The sequence below is a fragment of the Acipenser ruthenus genome, chromosome 5 (genome assembly GCF_902713425.1).
Source record: "Acipenser ruthenus chromosome 5, fAciRut3.2 maternal haplotype, whole genome shotgun sequence".
Taxonomy (NCBI): Eukaryota; Metazoa; Chordata; class Actinopteri; order Acipenseriformes; family Acipenseridae; genus Acipenser; species Acipenser ruthenus.
Window position 1 is genome coordinate 39,943,436 of NC_081193.1, and position 25,924 is coordinate 39,969,359.

The 25,924-nt window shown below is 37.2% G+C and overlaps 1 protein-coding gene across 15 annotated transcripts in view; it reads right to left on the reverse strand.

Moving 5' to 3' along the window:
• The window catches only part of LOC117403426 (ensconsin-like), a 70,041-nt gene that overhangs the window by 25,648 nt on the left and 18,469 nt on the right, over nt 1-25,924 (reverse strand). For 11 of the 15 annotated variants that reach the window (XM_034005572.3, XM_059024184.1, XM_034005571.3 and 8 more), the window contains exons 2-4: nt 7,304-7,405; nt 6,049-6,123; nt 2,775-2,938 (exon numbers count right to left, since the gene is read on the reverse strand). In XM_034005572.3, coding sequence (XP_033861463.3) covers nt 2,775-2,938; nt 6,049-6,123; nt 7,304-7,405 — 341 coding nt within the window. Of the gene's footprint in view, nt 1-2,774; nt 2,939-6,048; nt 6,124-7,303; nt 7,406-23,021; nt 23,241-25,924 lie in introns of those variants that run through there. The other 4 variants (XM_034005569.3, XM_059024181.1, XM_034005568.3 and 1 more) reach the window with 2 other exon arrangements.

Genomic DNA, 25,924 nt, shown 5'->3' on the forward strand with positions numbered 1-25,924 from the left:
GGGTCAATTTAAAATGGGAGTTACAGTTAAACACAACAAAAACACCGATGCTGGCGAGTAAATGACTCCTGAGATGAATATTATGTTAATTTAGGGTAGGGCTAAGGAAAGGTCACGTGTGCGTTTTGCGTTGTGTTCATTTATGGTAAATCATTTACGGTAGTTCTGACAGTGCGTGTGAAGAAGATGCCAGCACCCAGAGTGAAAGTCTGAGTTGTTAATGTAAGTGAGGCTAAGAGTTATTATGCAATACAAAACCACATTACCCGACTACTTTTAAAACACCTTGCCCCCCCCCCCCCCCCCAAAATTAATTAATTCTGTGTACGCCCATATATATATATATTGTGACAGACTGGGGGGAGGAAGGGAGAAAAACTGTAGTCCAAGGAGGGAGCTGCAGGACTACAACCCCCAGAATGCCATGGGAGGGAACCAGGATGGGGTTCACCTGGCTCCAGCCTTTAATCATTATCACCTGCCTGTAATTAGAAGGCAGGTATATAAACATGCAGAAATGTTTGTTCCAGGCAGTCTCTAGTCTGTGTGAAATGAGGCTGTCACAGTGAAGAGTGAGAACTACAGTGACCGAAACAGTAGTAATGCTGAAAAATGCAAATGAAAAATCTGTTCTTATAATTTTGAATGGGAGATGAAGTATCCGTGGCTTGTTCATCAAGACGGCAAGATGTAATGCAGTGTGTGTGTGAAAGAGCTGCTGGGCAAATAAAAGCACAGAAGTGGATGTACAGATGTTCAGGAATCTTTGCTTCAAAGATACAGACACGGCAATGCTGTTGCTGTTATTGGCATGCACAAAAAGATGAACACACACGTAGATGAAGGCAACAAAACAGTGCTTAGAATCCCGTCCCGTTGTCATGCGAACGATCTACTGTTGGTCTATAACAAAGAAAAAAATGTGTCTGTGTTCATATGTAGAGTTTAAACGTTCATAAAAATGTGCCAAAATGGACATCACTGGAGTTTATTAGCCTTTGTATTAACAAGTTTAGTATTTGATGAATGGGACACAACATTTTGGGCATGTGCATTCAGGAACACATGAACAGAAAAGCTAGCTCGACATTATATATATATATATATATATATATATATATATATATATATATATATATATATATATATTATATAGACTGAACACGATTATGCCAGCGGGACTCAACATTAAAGAATGAACTAATTAACTTCAATAAATATATAACATTTAAATAAATAAACAAAATTCATTCAAAAGTTGTGCATGCTGATGCGCTGGGGAGGCCAAATCTAGACTGATCCTCAGAGCCAGCATTGCATGACATAATAAAAATATAAGTTTATGTAAAGTAGTGTTAATTGGAATTAATACAGATTCAAAGATAGAAGTAAAAATGATGTCACAATATATAGAACACCATTACATCAGGTAAGAATAAATCATGAATTTGAATGTAAACAATAACAAGTAGTTGTCATGCCGTCAAAAACCTATAAATACCTCCAATGTTTGGATTCAAACACAGGCTCCCTTGAGAAAGATATGTACAACATATCGAAACGTTGGGCAGCTGGCTCTTTGAGCTAAAATATATATATATATATATATATATATATATATATATATATATATATATACACACACATATACATATATACATATGTACATATATACACACACACAAACACAGTGCAGTCCGTTTATAAGAATCACATCCGTCCCGGGTGTTTTGATTCTTAAAAGCGGACTGATATGATTATTGTGGTGCAGAATCAAACTTAGTATGAGAATGATAAGAGCTTGTTCCCTGGCTGCAGTGTAAAGGGTTGACCACTAGATGTCACGAGTTCCCGCATGTATGCACGGCCACGAAAAATCCACAGCTGCTTTCGTTAACGGATTATGGATAATAGTCAATTGGTTAACTGCTTGTTAAAGTTAATGACACCTCGATAGAAATGGCTTAGCCGATAGCTTTGTGATGGAGGGGGTATAGAGGCGTAAGGAAGCAGAAGTAACAAAAAGAAACAAAAACTTGAGTAAGAGATCTAGTGTTTGTTCCACACAAAGTACTGTTAAGTTAGTGTAGTGCTCCAGCTGAGAGCTAGGTTTATTAAGTTTGTTTTATAAGCGGTTGTTTCACCACCGCAGTGTAAGAAAAATAAAACCAACACCGGTTTAAAACTGTAAATCAAGACTTCAGCCTGATCATTTACGCTGGCCACTCTGTCACATTACAATACACTATACAGATGTCAAATGGTGCTCAATCACTGAGGAAAATACATCAAAACAAGTCATTGTGGGTAAGCAGCTTGTTATATGATCACGGTTATGAGTTATGTTTAATCAAGGCTGCAGAATCCTATTATACTACAGTATACTTGAGAAGCAATCGCCTTGTGAGGGTGCCTAGTTTAACTGCAGTGGAGTGTTATGTGTAATGGCCTTTGAACTAAAATTACATTACAGTATTTTACTGTCAGAACTATCACTGCATTTAAGCATCTGTGGCTTACTTATTTTCTGTTGCGTTGCAGATCTCAGTTTCTCATTAAACAGAGATGCAAAGCTCTGCAATCACCTCCTCTGCTCCTCACCGCACCGCAATCCCACTCCCTCTACATGCATATCACACAGTAACACTGGGGACACATTATATTGTCAGGAAAATACTGGAGGCTGGTGAATTAATTTACAAATAGCAATTATATTAAAAGATTGTATTACAGGTGATCTTTCTTTATTCATGTCTAGATATCCACTTGTGTACCTTTTGTTCCTCAAGCCTGTGTCTTCGTTTTTCCTCTACGGCAGCTCGTCGCTTTTCTTCCTTTATTCGCTGCTCTTCTAATTTCTTCTTCCGCTCTTCCAGGTGCTTTTCATAGTACTGCTTAGCCCTTTCCTCCCTTTCTAAAAAGGCAAATTCCCGGGCAGCTGAAAAAAACCCCAACATGCAATCAAACTTCAAGATCCTGGGGAAAATTCTGAAAATAATACTTTCCAGTAAATGCAGGAATTCCGAGGTATCACAAATCAAATGTACAGCTATGGCCAAAAGTTTTACATCACCTAGAATTTTAGGATTGAGACCATTTAAAAAAGAAATAATAATTATATATACACTGCTGTGCAAAAGTCTTCGACAGTTACAATGTATATCGATGTTGTGAGCATCTGCGGTTTACTCCGGGCCTCCACTGGTGTTTTCTGCTGTTGTGGCAGCTTTGACGGCAACTGAGGGTGAACTGTGCATGGGCAGCTGGTGTGAGGTGTTGTGGTGGCTAGTCCATCACATTTACTCAGTGGTTCTCAACAGGGGGGTGTGGCAGTCTGGCTCGCAGTGGTGAAGTGGATGACGTCACGGACCAGGAAGTAACTGACACCAAAACAGTGGATGGGCGGGTGAAGCTGAATGCTGCGGCAAACAAACAAACAAACAAGTAAGTGTCGTGCTGGAGAATCCAGCACGTTTTAGCAATTGGTTTTTTAAATGTGACTCGCTCTCTCCGATCCCCGTACTCTCCTCTGTACACCCAACAACAAGTGCAGAGAGCTGCAGGTTTATATACTCTGGCCGAGGGATTAACTAGTTGTTAATTATCTTATTATCCCTCGGCCAGAGTCTGCACGCGTTTGGTAAGGATGCGTGACTGTCAGCTAGTTAAATAATCAGTAGCTGATCAGCCATGCATCCTCACGGGGTTTTTAAATATAATAATAAGACGCGGCGCTTTTACCCGCGCCACAAACAAAAATACAAATAATAATAAATAGGGGCGGGACACTCCGCCACAGGGGGGTACACAGGGGGGTATATATAGGGGGGTATATATATATATAATGAATAGAAAGGCCATTAAAAATCCTTGAATTGATGCAAGGCACTGCAGGGTTAGATAAAAATGTGCAACTAAGATGCAAAAAATGCAAAGAGTAGAAACATGCAAAAATGTTTTGCACAGCAGTGTATATTATATATATAAACAATTTAGATATTTTATTTAACATCACGTAATCTAAGAAAATACAAATTGATATTACAAAAGTCTACTTGAAGCCATAATAGTAGTATAGTATTTCATGTTAGATTATTACATTTTTGTCAATTTTGCATGGAAAACTATCAAGTGGTATGTAATTCAATATGTTAACGTAACATTATTCAGCAGGTCGGATTCAACATTATGAAGCAAGATTAGTTTATTCTATAGAGTGATGCAAAACATTTGGCCAAAGCTGTTGATCATACATGCCAACAGTCCCTATATGGCCAAGACAGTCTCGCTTTCCTAACAAATGTCCTGCATCCCAATGCATAGGAAGAAAATTTGATGGTATGATTTTTAGTGTTTTTAGCCACTGGAAGGTAAAGGACTGGGGTTAGCTACACCCATTTTCAACAGCATTCGTTTATCACAGGAAGCCTGAGCGTACTGCTCACCCTTTTTTAATTTAGTTTGGTCAAAATCAGGCCGAATCTCATTTCATAGGATGAAGTTAACGTTTCTTAGAGTCGACCTGATAAAAAGCTGTTGATTTCTATTTGAAGTCTGTGCAAACTGCACTGGTATTCCACAGATTTCTCTCAAGTTGTTTGGGTTGGATCTCACAGTGCCTTGCTTCCCCCTAACACTGACACTTGATTTGTTCACAGTGACACAACATAAAGGAGAGGAAAACTGTAAAATGTATGCTAAACGATAAAAAGATCCATGAGGTTTTATTATCTGCCATATAGCCATATAGTAGCTGATCCTCAGAGATGTGGGAATCAGCCTTACAATTTTAGAGAATACTCCATGCACATCATGGAGTACTGTAGTTATTCCATGAATGAGTACGGCTGATTAACCAACAAGCCTACAAATATAGTGTATGAACAAGAAAGTGCATTTAATCTAAATTAAACAGCTGAATTTCCTTTGATCAATCTCTACATGGGCTTCACAATGCAGCCTAATTTGGAGCACTGTGATTCATCCAGTAATTCTGTCGTCGACAGATTCCAGAATGAAAATAAAAATTCACTCTGTAGTGTTGAATATGTAAAAGTTACTAAAACTCTCAACACTATAATCATGTATAATTATATAACTATCTATCCAACTTTTAGAGTGCTATTTTCCAGACACTTTTCTAGCAAAGCTCTCTTGAAACTTCATGTTACGGTTTATGAAGTACATTACTAAAAATCTAATGTTCTAAAAAACAAAGAAAAATATTGTTTACCTCAAAATCTAGAAGTAAAATACATCAAACACTTAATGTGCTGCCTTTTTTGAAATTTAACAGGTAGCTTTACACTCTGTAAAAAGGTTTCTGTGAAGAGCCAACACAGATCATTGTCCACTTCTGTAAAGTAGGTTAATTACAAATCAATGCCAGCGCTGCCTCAGTCTAGCAAGGCAGACTACAATGACGTTAATGAGTCACATCCCGTCAAACCTAGATTTATAATCATGATCTGGCAGGGTTTAAGGTAGCCTGCAGACACCAAAGCTCCCTAGGATTGAGACAAATTATTAAAACTGTGCCTTTATCTGGCTCCTTTGTCTACATGTCATACATCCATGAATTAAAAAACAACTGCATGTGTTTGTATTATGATGTTTAATAGAAAAGGAATCTTAATTAAAAAGACTGCATCATTTATGAACAATGGTGTTCCTTGTCATTTAAAAATATAGAACAGGTGGATTGAACCGTTTTGAAAGGTCCAAGTCTCACTGTGCTCTGAATACAGGGACTAGAAATCTGGGAAATTAAAACACTTAAAACTGGAGTAGCAGAACACAGAAGGTGCGCTGCGTTGGCACTGGTGCTCTAGAAAAGTTAGGAGGGACAAACTGAGCAGAGACGGTGTCAGTTCATCATGCTAGAGTGGCCTCTACTAGCCTTGTTCCCATGGACCTCAATTTAGACATCTGCAGGGCTGGCCTTTGTCCTCCAGGGGCTGCTGTCTTACCAAAATCATCAGTAAGATGATGTTTTTTTTTTTTACCAGCACAGCACTCTAAAACTCAGAAATACATAAAGGTACATACCTAGCTGCTTTTCACGCTCCTCCCGCCGTTCTCTGGCAAGCCTTTGCCTTTCATCAACCTTCAGTACTAGTGACTCTGTAAAGAAAATACATGCAACTTAACCATTAGGAGAAAAAACACCAAAGAACAGTTCCTTGCTTCAAAAGTTAATAATATTATTATAATATACAAACAACCTCCAAATGACTTGCAATTTAGACATTGGGATGATCGTGCCCAGTAGCTACAATGCACATTGCTGATGACATCTAAATAATGTATGAAGCTAACAAAATAAAGAAACCAAGAATTGGCACTTAAGGAAAAAAGTTCACTACAATATATATTTTTTTTAGGTGAGAAGCAAAGAATACAAGAATTTGCTAAACCTGATCATGGAAATAAATTAGTTCAAGGAATATTTAGTCCAACAGCATACAAACCATTGTGGGTTAAAGGGATAAAGTATTTTGAAACACACACATTTACATATTCAATTTAGTTATGGATGAACATCTAAATCATAACACCGCAAGGCTTGAAACTCACAGTAGCCCTGCACTCTATCCTGGTTTTCAAAACTTCCATTATTTAGGTATATTATTAAAATGACCAGGTGACAGAAGTTTGAACAATCAGGCCCCTTGTAAATCTGAAATGATAACACTCATCATAGCATGACTAAATCACATCTGCGTCTGTAGATTTACAAACAAAAGTTATTCATACAGCTATAAGGGAAGAACAATTTATTTAACATCAAACCACTGGCTCCTGATAATTTAAATAATCTACTTAATTGAAGGTAGTCCTGAAATGCAGGACTAGTATGGGTTTCAAGCCATGACACCATACAAGTTGTGAATTCCAAAATTATTATTTTTTACTTCCCTGTATTATTATTATCTTTCACTAAACTTATTTTGTGGATGAATTGATCAACCTCTATCCCGTCTTTTTTGTTGTTATTTGTTATTAGTACCAGGGAATCTACTTGGACAGCATCAACTGCTTATTTCTAGGAATAATCCCTGGATAACCATGGATAAGTGACTGATACAATCCAGGGTGATATCCTGGTGCTGTAAAATTCTCTAATAAAAACAGCCATGGCTTTTCCCAGTGAGAAAAGGATAGTGCTTACAATAAAAAAAATAGTCAAAGGCTGCAGCAATCTCTCCTTTCATTGAAAAGCTAATGCAAGGGCAGAAGAATATACAAATGGAGGAACTGATACTGCTGCCGGATCAGGAGGTCAATAAAGCCTGTACTAAACCTAGTTTGTTTCCAGTGTTGTTGCTTTGTCCTGAAGCAGCAGAAGAAGGGCGACTGGATGCCTGAGCTTTCTTCGCATCTAGTTTAGCCTGAGTGTCGGCTGCTGTAAAACACAAAGAAAAAAAAAGCATAAGAGCAAGGAAGGATTGTTTGTAAATCACAAACGACCCTAAATACAGTATGCACAGCCAGGAAGCACTTATGTTAAATATTGTGCATAATTAGAAGTCCAATATTTATGTAAAACTATCAACTGAATATTAAAAAATAAATTAAAAATGGAACCTTCTGACAATCGTGATATCCACAAAATTTTTCAAAAACAACTGTGTTTTCTTTCTTTCTACACGGCGGAAGGGTTTTTGTCTGAAATGTCCTAAAAAATGATTTTTTAATCATTTAAGCTTGTGTACATGCAAAAAAAAAAAAAAAAAAAACACACAGTGCAGTTATACCTCCTTTCAATTCAATATATACATATTTTTCTTAACCAGGGAAAAACTTTTCCTGGAATGCCTTGTCTGAAGACCCTAACCTTCACATTCACACTAACCCTGTCCAGATAGAGTACTCAAAAGGGCTCTAGCTACCAGACAGTAGAAGCCAGCTACGTTAGGACTTCAGCTGCGACTCAAACTTAAAAATCAATTTACATAAATACCTGCTTTTTCATATTTACTTTCCTGCTTAGTAAGCCAAGATAAATTGTACCAGGAGACCGTAGTGAAAGCTATTTTCACATATTTTGAATAGCAGTCTTAGCAACAATAACACTATGAGTCTGCAATTTTATTTACTGCTGGAACATCCCATCAATGTTCTGCCTCAAAAAAAACTAATCAGCACAACTACTGTATTCAAGCAGCCAACCCTGTGTGTGCCACCGCAGCATCAGCCAAACACAGCCTGTCAGTTTGACAGAAGCTGGGGAATTCCAGCATTATGTATGTGATATTTCCATACAAATTGCATCTATGTCAGCACACACAAGTCTGCAAGTTAGAAATGACATATTTTCTAATTAAAGCAGCCCCAGTGGGCATTAGTGAGGCTGTGTGGTCCAGTGGTTAAAGAAAAGGGCTTGTAACCAGGAGGTCCCCGGTTCAAATCCCACCTCAGCCACTAACTCATTGTGTGACCCTGAGCAAGTCACTTAACCTCGTGCGCCATCTTTCGGGTGAGACATAGTCTCTGTAAGTCGCCTTGGATAAAAGGCGACTGCTAAATAAACAAATAATAATAATAATAATAAGTTGTTCTCCAACAGAGTATTAAGAGACTGGTTAAAAAATAATATTAAAACAATGGCACCATTTGCTCTTTGTAGTCTCATTCAGGCTGGACTGAATGACAGCACCATCTGATGACATTGGGTACACATTGTGGAGTCAAGCCGGCTAAACAGGTTTGTTTACATTGAACAAACTGGGGAAATTACATGACGCATCACATTCATATAGGGAGGACCGGACCTGAAAGCAAGACTTCACATTCCATCGACTCCACAGAGATTGCAGCTACACTTTGTTTTGTCAACAGATTTAGTAGTGTGAGATCTACAACACACAGAACGTCTTTGATCAAAAGCTAGATCAGATCTATGATCAAGAGATAACATACAAGGTTAGTTAATCCATTTCAGAATCACTAGATTTAGCTCAACCTCTTTTTACTGAACCATGCCAGTTAAGCAAAATCAATACACCATAAGACAAAAATACAGTACACAGACTGTCTGGTCACTGCATTTGATCACAATCGGATTAGGTCATGCATACAGAAGAAAAAAAAACAACTAAATTAATAATTCAATAAAACAAAATCATATGGGATTGCAGGTATGACTCAGTTTAAGCCCTTACTGTATACTGAGTTTCCAATGATCACAAAATGAAGGAAAACTGTTTAATGCTGTCAGTCTAAAGGTTAAACTAAAGGCTGTAGATGTAACAGTTGATTGTCCTCAAATCTTAATATATTGCCTTAAATATATATTTTGTTTAGATGTTATTATACAAAATACATTAACACCTCCTATCAAAACACACATTTTGGTACTGATATTAGTAGCATATTACTGTATATTTCACAATATAGCCACTTCCTAACACTAAACTCTCTCTAAACACATCCTTACCAAAAGTTCACGGTTATATTTACTATGTTCTAAATTAGTGCAACAAATAGTCCTAGAGATATAAGTTTAAACCGAAAATAAACACATACAAAATAAAAAGATTTGGCTTTAAAAGGACATTGTAAGAGAATTTCTGTTGGAGCAATTCTGTAGTTATATCGCTTTAACTCGGGTCAATCAATACACACACTGTACATCTCAATTACAAATGTGTCCGGGGAGAGAGTAGCATACAAACTAATATAGTTGATAAAATAACCTTATAGCTAAGTCTGTACTTGCAGAATGTAAATAACATACTGTAACCTGCTAGACAAAACAGACAGCTATTAAAGAGGATAGCCCAAAGGTGCAGCACTCCCTTTTAAGGTGCAATTTAGACGCAACATCCAATAGGTTTCTTCAGCCTATTAATAGCACAATTCATTTTTGGAAACTTAACAGGTTTTTTTTTTATTTCACTCTGAAAAAGTGGAGCGAAACTCTGCACTGGAGTTAAGGGTTAGTATATCTGTCCAACAGCCTATAGCATAGCACAAATATTTAAATCACATTCTTAGAACATTTTATTATATAGGCTTGGAGGCTGGAGGGCTGGGAGTAAAACTTAAAATGAATGGCACGCCGTCCAAGCGAAACATGGTCTGGGATATTATTTGTTTATTTAGCAGACGCCTTTATCCAAGGCGACTTACAGAGACTAGGGTGTGTGAACTATGCATCAGCTGCAGAGTCACTTACTACTACGTCTCACCCGAAAGACGGAGCACAAGGAGGTTAAGTGACTTACTCAGGGTCACACAATGAGTCAGTGGCTGAGGTGGGATTTGAACCGGGGACCTCCTGGTTACAAGCCCTATTCTTTAACCACTGGACCACACAGCCTCACATGTATCGTAAACACTACTTGGTAGTCAATTGCACAGAAAACTGTAATAAAAGGTGTTTCTCAATGTACCCCTCTATATCTGTATACTAACACAAGTCTCATTGTTCCAGAATGCCTGGAGCATAGAAGTGTTTGCATGCACCCAGGATGAGCAAGTGTAAGAATGTGTACTGACCTGGTGTGGGGTGAACTAAAACCAATTTAGTGGTGCAGGCATCCAGTCACTTGCCAATAGAACTGTTCTGTACATATATAGATGAAAGGAGAATATATTGATAAACAATGCCCTGTGCACTCTAGCATGTACCACTGGCATCCTTTTTGCCCTTTGGCACTTACTAAAATGTATGCAACATGACATTTAAAAATTATTGGAGGAAAAACATCAAATTTCACTTTAAAATACAGTATAACACAGCATTCCTATTTTTGGTACATGTCCCAGGTTTGATGAGAATTCCTAGAGCATGAGTGTCACTTTTAATAAAAAAAATAAATAAATAAAAAAAAGGAAAAGAAAAAAATCTGGCAATTAGAGAAAATACAATATACATTAATGCAGTCTCTCTATAAACTTCACTCTTTACAAAGTGTGCACTTTAAAATACTAAGGTGTATTTGTTTTGAATATGTCTACACTGGACAAACATTTACTTTGAGGGACTCTGGTACTGTTAGGCTTTGCAACTTTCACAGGAAGAAAAGAAAAAAGAAAGTACAATTTAGATTCTCAGCACGTTTTGTTTAAGTTTATAGAGTATTGGTCAGCAAGCAGTCTTTGTAAATCAAGTTGACAAGCTGTCCATAATTTGTAGCACCAGGTCTCAGTGCCAGGGATTTCCATTTCCATGGCAACAATCTAGCTCAGTGTGACAAATAAAAAGCAGCAATAAAAATGATTACAGTAGCATCAAAGCAAATAAAACACTGGTACATCATTTACCCAGTCAGCGTATCTCATTATACACGGGGGTGTGCCCCTCAAGAGGGCTGCTACAGTATGTACAACATTTTTTACAGTTTGGACAGAATATGTGTTAGAAAACAACTGTAGTGAACAGTACTATGAATCAGATAATTCAATTCCATTTTTTAAATTTTTATTTTATTATTAAAAAGTAACTGTGAAACGACCATAATATTTTTCAAAGCAACTGTTTGTCACCGCCAAATTCCCCATGAAGATTAATGTGTTTAAAAATCTTGCATTTTATTTAAGAAAAAAACAACAAATGATGTATTATCATTTAATGCAGTGTTATGCTTAACCCAAAGGACAGACATTTTCTGTACATGTTACTGAAAGCAATCGAGAAACTATTTCTAGACCATTTCGTAAAGAGTGAGGATTAATAAACAAGAGCCGCTTCATTTAACAACCTCCTGATTTTATCTTGCATAAATGGGTTCCTTTATAACCCAGTTAAATGATGTTGGTCACATTCAGTGCACTCATATAACATGGTCCTCAGCTTGTCAAGCACTATACTGTAAATATTAAGCACTTGTCACTTGCCTACGTACATTGATAACCTCTGAAATAATCTGACATCCCCTGACAACTTGCCTATAAAAATGAAGAGTTCTCTTACGCAGAAAATTCAACGTCTGGGCAGCAAGTCCATTATTATTCACAAAACAATGTCACTACAATATATCCTCCCTTCCTCCCTTCAAGCATTATGTTATGTAGTTTTTCTTTGACACTTACATTCCTTTTGCAGTGTGGCAAAGATGCAGGCTTCCATGCTAATGTTTCACAGAGGAGAAATGTCATATGAATACATCTCATCCTGTTTTCTCACTCGGTTGGACTGTCCACAGTTAGCCAGAAAGCAAGGCAGTATATTCACAGTATGCACAAGAGTAGTGCCTTTTACATGGCATGAAGGTCATTCTGAGTACGCACAGGGGGTGATGAAACGTAAAACTTCACACTCCACTGTTTTCTTACAGACATTTATTATGTGAACCAACTGAAGATTAGGAAAAATGCTGAAAATCCTCCCTGGCAATTAGTTGTAACATAATAATTCAACTGCACACAATGAATACAAAACACATTTTAAAGTTGATTGGACCAATACATTAAATGAATACAAAATTGTACACAAAATATATGAGAGAAATAATTTAGTCCTGCTCAAACTTCCAACGCAATAATAGAAATTGAAAAATAACAGACAATTAACCAGAGAGGTACAGTAGGTCTTGAAACAATTAGCAATAGATTCTGAAATATTAGGCTTGCAACATCATAATGTATGCTGTGCAGCAATAACAATGTACTGCAAACTCAACATTTATCAGTAGGCCCTAGTTACTGTTACTGCGTCCTGTGACAACAATTGCATTGTGGGTGTTTTGATATGCTTTGTTACATATGCTGGACAAAGACATGGCAGTGTGAGTGGTGCAGTAAACGCCAGACCAAAAGGAAACTTTATGTAGGTGTTGTTTACTAGAGTGAGGGTGTTAGCGGTACCGAATGTTGCTCGTCACTCCAGCCTATTAAACAATATAAAACAATGTGGTCAAGAGGTACATTTATTTAGCAATGCAACTGTTGTAAATGTCACAGTGTGATTGTTTATAACACTTTTGGTTACTGGTTTAGTAACATTGCTTCTGTTAGACCAACATGTTGCCAATAATGCTCTACTGTAGTACTGTTTTAATGTTTCAAGGATTAAGGGAGCTGGAGGGGGGTATCTGATTGCTATTTATATTAAAAGCATGAGGAGATTTTTTGTACACTGTGATTCTGTTTACATAATGAACAGTAAAACAAATGAATGAATAAACAAATGTACACCCAGTTATTTTAAAACTGTTCTGTTACAACACAATGCTTAAAAAAATGTTTTTTGGAGAGGGAAAAAAAAGTGATTTAATCATTACAAAGTGAATGTAAAAATACCAGTATGCTACACTACAATTTAACATATGACTTGATCTCAGCTTAAACCAGGCCGAAACAGGCATGTAGCTATTTCTGATAAAGTAGGTTAAGGCGGGTTTCGGAGAACATCCTCTCTGTTCTTTCACTGACTCTGTGAGAACTTTATCATTTCAGCAGGAGAACCTGCTTTGCGTCCCTATTAAATGCATTAGAATTTGCAATTTGTAGAAGTGAATACTATCTAGTAATATTTTTTGCTTTGCTTCCATAAATACAGACTATTTTTACTAATTTATGAGATCAAATAACTTGTTCCCATGTTAAAGAAGAAGGTACACAAGTCAGAATATCTTGAATTAATGCAGGGATATGGTAAAGTGGTCTGCAGTTTGTTTTCTCACAAAGTAGTCTGGAGGGCCATTCAAAAAAACGTTTGATATCTACTGTAAATTAAAAAGGTGTTCCATCTAAGTTTTTATTACCAATCAATTTAACCAAAAAGTTGGAATTAACTTTACAGTATTATAGCAATAATATGCAAGTTTTTCTTTTCAAAATTTAGACAAAGTTACAGACTACCTGGAGGAATCTGATACTTTCATTGACGTGTTCTAAAGAATGTCCTAATCAAGTTTCTCCAAATTTAGACAAACCAGTCCATTATATCCCGGTCACCGTATGCCCACTGAACAGCAAGAATTATAATACTGTGTAGAAATACAGTTGATTATTATAACATTTTTGGCTTTTTAATGTTACTCAAAACTTCTGAAGACAATAATAGATGGCAGGCAAGAACACATATCTAAATGTGTGTTTGTTCCCCTAGACATAATATGGTTTAACCATTTACCATCATTCAGGAATCAAAGTTCAGTTCTCTGGTCTCCATTCACCTTTGTCATCTAGGCCCCTTAAATTTGAGCACATGACAGTCCAGCCTGTTTTAACAGTTGTTAATCTCTGGCATTTTAAGTACTTCAGTAAAAGTTTTAATACAGATTAAATCAAGAGCAGGATTTTTTTTTCTGTTTTCAAAAGCAACAGTATACTGATAATTAAAGATTTCAATTGAAAATATTCCAAGGAAAAAAACAGACATTACCGACATAACATCATTAGCTACAGAATAAACTAATAATAATGATCACTGAAGGAATAGACTGCAAACTTTAGCTGGTAGCAACAGTTTTACTCACAAATGAAATAAAAGAAAAGCCCTTCTATTCAAGCAGAATACACAAGAATTAATTTGTCTAAGTAAAGATGGGAAACCAACAGCACATAACATTGTACAGTAGATGAGATCTCTTACTTGCTTCCTCAATCATTATTTGCTCCAAAGGTTTCTCAGACAGTACTCCTACTTCCACTTGATACTGTAGCTTATTTTTACCAGATATGGCCTACATTCCAAAGCTTAAACTAGAAATGGTCAACACAGCAGCTCCATGAGGTAAGAGTAACATATGACAGTCAACAAAAGGACACACAAAAAAAGACAAGCAATTGTATTTCTTCTGTTTCTATTTAATAATAAAAAATAAAAAAAATAAAAAAGAAAAATTGTGGCACAGTCATAATGCAGTATGTCCGCAAGATCAAATTTGTAAGAGCAAATTTCTATATGAAGCGATTAAAAAGGAACTTCCAACGGCACTTTGATGTGACATACTGTGTCAGTGGTCTGAGCAGCTTATCGCCAGCTAAGCCAAGAGTAACTGGTCAGCAGTGCCAACGGCTGTCTGCCACACTGCGCCATTACCATCACAAAGAACAACAATGGAGGGGCTTCAGTCTGTCATCTACGCTATAACTCAAAGAGTAAAGGGACACAATAGCTTTTGTTTTTTCTGTCCACTTTGCTATAGATTTAACCATTTATACTGCATTAAAAAAAAGAAACCCTGATTTTACACACTTTAAATGCAAATTGTTAAACATGACATTTTATCTACATTCGCAGTTTGATTTTTGTTTCTTTTATTTGAAGTTCCTTCAGGGAGTCACTGCAGCACAACAAGTAAGCCCTGTCTGCAACTTTCTGTTAGAACAACATTATAGTCCTAAGAATATTCTAACCACACTTATTTCATTTAACCAAATAATTATACCCACCTTTTGAATAAGAACCACGGAACCTGTTGCGAGTAGACCTATGGCTATTATGGGTAGTCCTAATACAAATCGTTTTTGTTTAAATCTATGATGTCTCCAGATAAATAAATACATTCTAAATAAATGCTAATTTAAATTGAAGAATAGGGTAAACATCGGAACCTTTGTTTTCAACTGTGTCCTCATTTTGACAGCTGGCAAAGGCAGACAAGGCATAAACGTATGACACAAATGTAGTTGGAATCTGTGCTAGGGAAGCTACTTTTAGAAAGCAATCCATTACAGTTACATGTTACTTGAACAAAACTGTAACTAGTTACAATCAGTTACAAGTAATAGTTACTTAGTATATTTTACAGAGATATTTTTTCTCTTTGTTCAGGCTGGAGCTCGAAACATTCTTTGAATATCTAGTTATCAAACCCAAAGATACAGAAGTTATGCGTATGGTAATTTATATTAAATATAGATAATTCCTGTATGTGCACAATATCAGTATCAATCACAAGTCTGCTCCAAAAGACTACATTATTTATTTATTGGTTTATTTATTTATTTATTTATAATAATCCGAGTCACAGAGCAGCTAAAAAGCTGGCCAGGCACTGCAGCTATTGTGCAGCTATTGTCATTGCCAAAAGCAAGAGGAACATATTTATACTTGCACTCAAAGAGAAGGAGAGGTAAAACAGATTATATATATATATATATATATATATATATATATATATATATATATATATATATATATATATATATACAGTTGTATGCAAAAGTTTGGGCACCCCTGGAAAAAATGTATGTTACAATGAATCTTTCAGTGAACAGAAGTTGACCTGACCTCTACATGGTACAAAGTTAAACATGACACCTTTCTGCAAATTTTAATACAGGATTACTATTTATTTGCATTTATTATAGATTCAAAATAATAAACAAAAGTGAACATGGCGCGTGCAAAAGTTTGGGCACCCTGTCACTTAGTACTTGGTAACACCTCCTTTGGCAGAACTAACTGCTTCCAAACGTTTCCTGTAGCCAGCTAAGAGTCTTTCTATTCTTGCCTTTGGAATTTTTTCCCACTCTTCCTTGCAGAATTCTTCCAGCTCAGAAAGATTCTTAGGTCTCCTGGCATGCACTGCATGTTTGAGATCTCCCCACAGATTTTCAATAATATTCAAGTCTGGGGACTGTGACGGCCATTCCAAAACCTTTCTCCTTCTTTCTTGTAAATATTTCATGGTTGATGTTGAGGTCATTGTCTTGCTGAAATATCCAACCTCTTTTCAGCTTCAGTGTCCTGACTGACTTTAGAACATTAGCTTCTAGGATTTGTTGATATTTAGTTGAATCCATTCTTCCTTCCACCCGCACAATATTTCCGGTTCCACTGGCTGCCACACAACCCCAAAGCATAATAGAGCCACCCCCGTGCTTAACAGTTGGCAAGGTGTTCTTTTCTTGAAATGCTTCACCCTTTTTTCTCCAAACGTACCTTCTTTGGTTGTGGCCAAACAGTTCAATTTTCGTTTCATCAGTCCAAAGAACATTGTTCCAAAAAGCTTCAGGCTTGTCAAGGTTTTCTTTTGCATACTTTAGACGCTGACTTTTGTGATGAGGTCGTAGAAAAGGCTTCCTTCTGACAACTCCCATGCAGATCCTTGTTGTGTAAGGTACGCTGTACTGTGGACCTGTGAACAACTACTCCAGTGTCAGCTAAACTGTTCTGAATGTCCTTTGCAGTGACCTGTGGGTTCTGTTGTGCAGATCTGACCAGTTTTCAGGCAAGTCTATGTGATAGTTTTCTTGGTCTTCCAGATCTTGCCTTGACTTTAACCGTTCCATTTAACTTCCATTTCTTGACAATGTTTCTGACAGTTGAAATTGCTAGCTGGAAGCGTTGAGAGAGTTTTTTTATAGTCTTCTCCTGTTTTGTGAAAGTCAATTATCTTCATTTTCAAGTCCTCAGACATCTGCTTAGAGGAGCCCATGGTTTTTGAAACCAGGCAGAACAACCATCACAGTCTGACAGATTAGAAGGTATGAAGTTACTTCAGAGTAATAGTTCAACACTGGAATTGACTTCACCTGACTAATTGAAGCCCTAATGAGTGAATCAACCTTTCTGGACCTTAGTAATCATCTTTTTAAGAAGTAATTAAGAATGGTCCAAAAGGGTGCCCAAACTTTTGCACGCGCCATGTTCACTTTTGTTTATTATTTTGAATCTGTAATAAATGCAAATAAATAGTAATCCTGTATTAAAATTTGCAGAAAGGCGTCATGTTTAACTTTGTACCATGTAGAGGTCAGGTCAACTTCTGTTCACTGAAAGATTCATTGTAACATACATTTTTTCCAGGGGTGCCCAAACTTTTGCATACAACTGTATTTGTATACATGATATGTGTCATCTCATTGAGAAAACCCTAGTAAAACATTTTAAAGCCCTTGTTTCTAGTTAAGTGTATGGACCAACTTTTGGATATCCTTAACTATAGTTAACAGCAGTAGTTTTTCAGTTTGTTTTTCCGAAAGTAATGGTTGCTCTGTTGCCCACCCCTGGCCACAGTACAGGGTGTTCCCTTGCAGAGTCTGCTGGGAGGCAGAGCCAGTGGACATCATCACCAAGCTGCACGGACCAAAGTTCAATCTGGATGAATCAACATGCATGCAGCCTGGTGAGCTTTGACAGAAAAAATGTGAAGGAAAAAAAAACAAAAAACAGCATGCAGATGAACATAATGTTAACATATTGTTATATAATTTTTGGTCTGTTTTTTTTTTTTTAAATCACCATGATGAACAAGGGCTTTAAACAAAACACAAAAATAAATAACAGGTACATTTCATCCAGTGTTTATACCGTTAAACTCATTCATTTTACCACCCAGGTATATATTTTTAACAATAAAAGCTATTCTAAACACTTAACACTTCATATGAATGACTAAGAGCAAAAGATCAAACATAGTCATTTATAAAGGCTTTTCCAGTTGAATAACTTATGCAAATCAAAGAAAAAACATCCTTTGAAGCAGTTTTGTGATGCCAAATGGTATTCAGAAGTCATGGCTATAAAGCTGCCAAGATCATCCCACTTAGGGCAGTCATGTTGGCAAGTACTACACCAACGATCACAGAGGACAAGCACAGTGCAACCATCACCCCACGTTTGTCTAGTAGAGAAGCAGACAGTAGTAATTCCCAGGTCTGCCATTTAAATAACATGGTCAGGCTGTGGCCTTCTTTAATAATCACAACAGCTCTTGATGACTGAGAATTAATATTCCACACAACGTCCATGTAAAGAAGTAAAGCAGTAAAAAACAGAAAAAATCCCCCCTTGTTCATGTAGATTTCCTTTCAAGTACCATGCTCTCTCTCTCTCTCTCTCTCTCTTACAGTAACGGTACATTTTGGGTTCCTCTGTAGTAATTTGTTGTAGTGCTCAGACTTGTATCTGAGTATATATTATATTATATGGTCAGGGGTCTGAATATATATATATATATATATATATATATATATATATATATATATATATATATATATATATATATATATATATATATATATATATTCAGACCCCTGACCAATTCTCTCATATTACTGAATTACAAATGGTACACTGAAATTTCATTCTGTTTGATATTTTATTTTAAAACACTGAAACTCAAAATCAATTATTGTAAGGTGACATTGGTTTTATGTTGGGAAATATTTTTAAGAAAAATAAAAAACTGAAATATCTTGCTTGCATAAGTATTCAACCCCCACACATTAATATTTGGTAGAGCCACCTTTCGCTGCAATAACAGCTTTAAGTCTTTTGGGGTAAGTATGTACCAGCTTTGCACACAGTGTCGGAGTGATTTTGGCCCATTCTTCTTGGCAGATTTGCTCCAGGTTGTTCAGGTTGGTTGGACGACGCTTGTGGACCGCAATTTTCAAATAGTGCCACAGATTCTCAATGGGATTGAGATCAGGACTTTGACTGGGCCACTGTAGGACATTCACCTTTTTGTTCTTGAGCCACTCCAATGTTGCTTTGGCCTTGTGCTTGGGATCATTGTCCTGCTGAAAGGTGAATTTCCTCCCAAGCTTCAGTTTTTTAGCGGACTGAAGAAGGTTCTCTTGCAGTATTCCCTGTATTTTGCTCCATCCATTCGTCCTTCAATTTTAACAAGATGCCCAGTCCCTGCTGATGAGAAGCATCCCCACAGCATGATGCTGCCACCACCATACTTCACTGTAGGGATGGTGTGTCTTGAGGCATGGACAGTGTTAGGTTTGCGCAACACATAGTGCTTTGAGTTTTGGTCAAAAAGCTCTATCTTGGTCTCATCTGACCACAAAACCTTTTCCCACATCGCAGCTGGGTCACTCTCATGCTTTCTGGCAAACTCCAGACGTGCTTTCAGATGGTACTTTTTTGAGTAACGGCTTCTTTCTTGCCACCCTCCCATACAGGCCAGTGTTAGGCCAGTGTCTGACTATGGCTGACTGGTGCACCATTACTCCACTCCCAGCCACTGAACTCTGTAGCTCCGTCAAAGTGATTGTTGGCCTCTTTGTGGCTTCCCTCACAAGTCTCCTTCTTGTTTGAGCGCTGAGTTTTCAGGGATAGCCTTTTCTTGGCAGTGCCTGGGTGGTGTGATGCAGCTTCCACTTCCTGATTATTGATCCAACTTTGCTCACTGGGATATCCAAACACTTGGATATTATTTTGTACCTTTTCCCTAATCTATGCATTTGTATTACTTTATCTCTAACTTCTGTAGAATGCTCTTTGGCCTTCATTTTCCTTCAGATTCACAGCCTGACCAATGATCCTTCAACAGTGGGGGTTTTATCCAGAAAATGTGACAGCAACTTTAATGGTTCACAGGTGGAGGCCAATGGTAAGGTAATTGTGTCCTCGTTAGGGCAATTTCTTTCATCGGTGTAAACTGGGAGCTTCCACAGCACAGGGGTTGAATACTTATGCAAGCAAGTTATTTCAGTTTTTTATTTTTCTTAAAAATATTTCCCAACTTAAAACCAATGTCACCTTACAATAATTGATTTTGAGTTTCAGTGTTTTAAAATATAATATCAAACAGAACGAAATTTCAATGTACCATTTGTAATTCAGTAATATGAGAGAATTGGTCAGGGGTCTGAATACTTTTGCAAGGCACTGTATATATATATATATATATATATATATATATATATATATATATATATATATATATATATATATATTCATTCTCTGGTAATGCAGTGGACTATATATACAAAAAAGACTTCACAGAAGGTAGGAGGAATTGATATCAAGGCTAAGATTGTATTCGATTAAAAATCAAGCACAAGCTGTAAAGACTTCAATATCTGCTTCTAGCTGCACTATAGAAAATAATTCCAGGAAGGACATTCATTTGAAAAGACTACATGATCCAGGCAGTGCGTGGGATGTTAGCTGCTGTAAATCAAGCTCTTATCAGGCATATATTGTTTGCTAAAATGTTTAAACTATGTTTTATATATAAATTCAAAATATTTTGCTTGTAGGATCTTTTTAATGTATTTATAGTTAACATTTTCACAAAGCAGTCATTAGCTGGCAATCGAACAGATAACAGCAATCAGGTACTGCAGAAGAAAATATGCCTGTAGAGCAAGCTTGTTTCATTTACCACAGTGGGAACACAAAACACACTGCATCTGTATCTATTACACTACACGAAGATAGAGGCAGATTTAGGGGTTAAACTGATCCTGCTGGAATAGCAGTAATATAATACCATACATCTTGCTGACTCATGAAGCACACTCATGCTGCAGTCAAAATGCAATGCATTGACCACTCCAGTGAAACCCAATGTCCTTACTGTTCTGTCCCTGACAATTTTGTATCTAACTAAAAACACTATTGGTCAAATTACTATTCATGACATTGTGGTTTCTAAACAAAGGTGTAATTGAGGGGCTACATTACAGCTGGGGTTCATTTAAGCTGATAAACAACTTTAATGAAATGCCTTTTTGGATATTATACTCAATGTACGGGATGCATGTATGTACAACAGTACCCGGTAAAACATATTAAAAAGTATTTGTCAATGTAGCTGAAATTTGGCAAACACTAGGACAGACTGAAATTATCAAGAAAAGAGTCTTTGACGGTATTTGAAGTAACTGAAGTGAAAATGAGCAAAGGTTAGCAGAGTTAACTAAACAGAATAAGAATGCTATTCTGTGCGTAGCAGTAAAATGGTAACATTTGGAAGAAGAAATTGGGGGCGGTAGTCATCCTCCAACCTTACAACATATAAATGTGTTCAAGAAGCAAAACTGCAGTTCAAAGGGTAATATTACTGTTGGAAAACATGGAACAAGTATTGAATAGCAGTTTGCTACGCATGAGGAATGACGGCTGTATTCATGTTATTTTTCTGAAAAGTGATTTAACATTGGATAGAAAAAACTGTTAGTTCCAAAAATGCAAGCATTGCTGTAATAGATGAAGACTGGCTATATACTCTGGGTATATAGATACTTGCACTGCATTGACTCCGAGCAAGCAAGAAATAATAGCAGCTTCATTGAGCAATGGCTGGCCAGCAGCACACGGCTGTACAAACAAGTCCTTTGATCTCCAGCCCTGAGATGAAAGAAGCTTGCCCTTCGGGGAGTCCACTGGGGTATAAAACTAGTTAAACAGGGTTTTGCTTAGAATATACAGCTGGTTTATGAGGGGGTCATAAAGCTAGTCTTCAAGGGGACCAGAAGAGACCAGGCTCTAAGACTTCAGAGAGATCCAAAGAGATAATGCCACTGGAATCAAAGGGTCTCAGGCAAATCGGAGAGATAGGAACAAGGAAGATGACAAAAACCAGATGTATGGACCTTTGTGGCACCAGGGGTCTGAAGAATGCACTGAGTTCAGAGGTCTTCACACTAGATCACACACACACATACTAAATGAAATATATGGTAACAGGATAATGAGTTGTACCTTTTCTATTGGTTAAGTGTCAGAGAAAGAGGAGGAGAGAGACACCTATGCAGAAGGGTATTTAATGTCATGCAACAATTGTAAGAACGAGTATTCTGTTTGTCCTGTACCTGGGACCAGACTCCCTGCATATTTCAATAAACCTAACAACTGATTGAAGAAAAGGACTCTGTGCAGTTTCTTGAATCTACTTACTCACCATCCTTTTTTTTAAGTTACATCAATTGCATTACAGGTATATGTAGATATATTGATATTATAGTCGCATTGAGCTTTAATATAGTTCAGCACTGGATGGAGCACTTTCTTCCCCTTGCTGTAATTGGTGGAGGTGGGTGCACAGAGAAAACATTTTGTACAAAAACTTTTCAAATTGGAAAAAGCCAACCTAAAATTAACTATATTATTACAATGGTTACTGATGTGTGCATTCAAAATGAGGGTAAATTAAACGTGCATGTTTAGGAATGTAACTGTTTATTTCTAGAGAAATGCATTAATTATACAATACTTTAAGACGGGGATGTTAAACATATACGGCCTGCGAGTCGGATACGGCCCCCGGAGCGATGTCATCTGGCCCATGGAACATCGAAGAATATAATTTTTTTTATTCAACAGGATACAGGTAACCTATGGAGTGGAGTAAACAGGAAGAACCGGGGCTGACCTAAAATCGTGAGATCATGATTGGCTAGGGAGCATGCCTGGGGAGCCGGCGTGCAGCTCAAAAAGCTGCCACACCATAGCTCACGGCTGTTGCGATGCCATTGAACACAGAGACGTGTGCTATGCTGGGACATGCTGGGACATACTGTGCCTGGCTGCCTCTTCCCTGTTCAGCCGGAATGGTGAACGACGGCTCGATTGAGTGTGAGAGAGAAGCAACCTGGAGAGGAAGCGAAACAAAGGCAAGGTTCAGTGAAGGCGATGCCCAGCCTGAACCAGGATAAACAACAGCCACCCATTTACACTTGAGCAGACCTGAGCCGGCTCTGGCCCAGTATGCATGCGCATAGACCATGAACTGTATGGATGGCCATCCAGGTCAAAAACATGTTATTTAGTACACATTTCAAATATTTAATACACATTCTAATTTGACTTTAGTACATGTTGTAAGCCTAATTATTACATGTACTAATTTGGCCAATCAGATCAAATGAGAATCAATGAATTTAAAGAAAATAGTATGTATAATAAATTATCCAATTAAAAGTCACCTTGCATTTGCCATTCCCGCCCAATTCGAGGCGGTATATGGACTTGGCATTGGGTAAAGTCTAGTGAAAGATGGATAGACCCGGACCCTCCATGACGAGCATCAACTGGTGGTTTCAGAGCCTTAGAAATCGCTTTAATTCAGTGGTAACCCCACTGTAACTAATATGTAATTTTAACAAGTGTTTTAAGATCTGGCATTGAATCTAACATTAGTCATGATAACTCAGTATTTTAGTGTAAAACTGAAATAAATATAATTAGAAAATAAAAAAAAACTGATTGTGTACATTGTTAATACAAACTGAACCTTGTCACGGTCAACATTGTCTGTCTCAAGAAGTCGGCAGCACTCAGCAAATCTATATTTGCACCATAGAAGGAAATCTCTCACCAATATGATTTGCAATTTTCCTTACTCTATTTTTTTTAAACGTATTTCATGTCTGAAATAAAAAGATGTTGTCCCTAAGGTGATTGGCTACTCTTGTAATTACACTGCATGACTGTAAAATGACCAGCCACTATGTAGGTAATATTATTATTTGTTATTATTTATTTCTTAACAGGCAGTAAAATGACAAGCCCCTACATAGAAAATGCATAGTTAATTTACATTTATTTAGAATGTGTACTATATTAAATGTATTCTGATTGGCCCAAATCAATACTTGTACTAAATACTTGAAACGTGTACTAAATAACTTGTTTTTGCCCAGGATGGCCTTCCATAGAACTGTAGTGCATGCCCGATGACGTCGAATTTCATGGTAACTTTCTAGCTGAAAATGGAACATATCAGCATAGAACAGCACTTTTTATAGCTTAGTGGACATATTTAAATGAATTTCTAAAAAACAAAGTATCTGTCAGGTCTGCAACCTCTGTCTCTCTGACATAAAATAAAAAGAGCACTTAAAAGATATTGTAGGACTATGGAACGCCTACATTTATTAGAATACTTTAAAAAGTATTGGCTTGTATTATGCAATGCCTATATGCATTTTCATGTTACCACTTTCGGCAATTTCTGTTTTTACAACACAAATACAGTAACCCAACATGCCGACGTGGCTCCACCAACAATGCAAATTAGCAAGTCAGCCAAGTGACACGGTTGTGTTTATATCAAGTCACATGAACACTGATATGTTCCAGTTTAACCTGTTATCTGTCATCTTCCAGCCAGAAACAAGCTATGAGAAGCATTCTCACAGTCTGCCCTGCAACTTTACTTTACTTGATCATAATGTCAACACCCAATACTAGGACATACTCATACTAATGCAATTCCTACTGTATACAGCATGTATAATACTGGATTAGCAGAGCCTTTTCATAAAGATAAGTCTGCATATGATAAATGGCCTTGGGCTTTCTTTTCTACTGTTACTATTACTGTTAACCCCAAGATAATTGCCCCGTATTATGCACATCTTTAACGGTGCCCTTTAAAATGGTCAACTTAAGATGCTTCTGCATTTGTAAATTGTTTTAAACTCCACTGCTCCTTTAGGTGTTAAGGTAGAGAAGACAGGTTAATTTTACCACGATGGCTCTTGCAATTTTCACCTTTAACAATAAACCCTCATAATAGAAAAATACCTGGGTGTGGTATCAACAGCACACTCAACAGATCTCATGTGTCTGTGCCCTCAGCCGGTCACAGATTTATTGTACTGCCTTTAGCAGATTGCTAGGGTAAGTTGTGACTAGGAACATTTGGCCATGATTTACAGATCACTTTATTAGACTCCTGAAAGGAAGATAGATCTCTCCTTTGTAGGATGTAACTCAGTCCAGTCCCATTCTTTTAAAAGAAAGTGTGCTCCCGATAGGTAATTTTAAGATATGTTCCCAGATTTTTTATTTTTTTCCCCCAATTATAGGAGAGATAAATTGAAGCAGTCACAAGACACACTGGTCATTTCACAATGAGCTGCTTCCTTCCATGTTTGCCTCAGTGACACTTTGTTCTCTGCATCATACGTTTATACAGTGATGCTCCATGTCAGGCATTCTCATACAAAGTGTGCCCCCCTCCAAGGGGTACTACTTAAGTGATTGTGCCCACCGATGAAGGCTCTACAGTGCGGTAGTTAGCCGTGACTAGAGTTATGTGTCCTGAGCCGAAAGTGATAACGAAAGCCACACGTCAGAGTCTTCATCGAGAGGACGTGACCCCATGTCCGTCTTTTAAATGACATATATATAGTGAGAAAGTGTAGTCCTGGGGAGCAAAGGACTACACCTCCCAGAAGGTCACAAGCTGAAAACCCTTAATTTGTTTAATTGTATTATTGTTTAATTATCCCCTGCACCTGGCTATTATTGTAAATTAGAAGGCAGGTG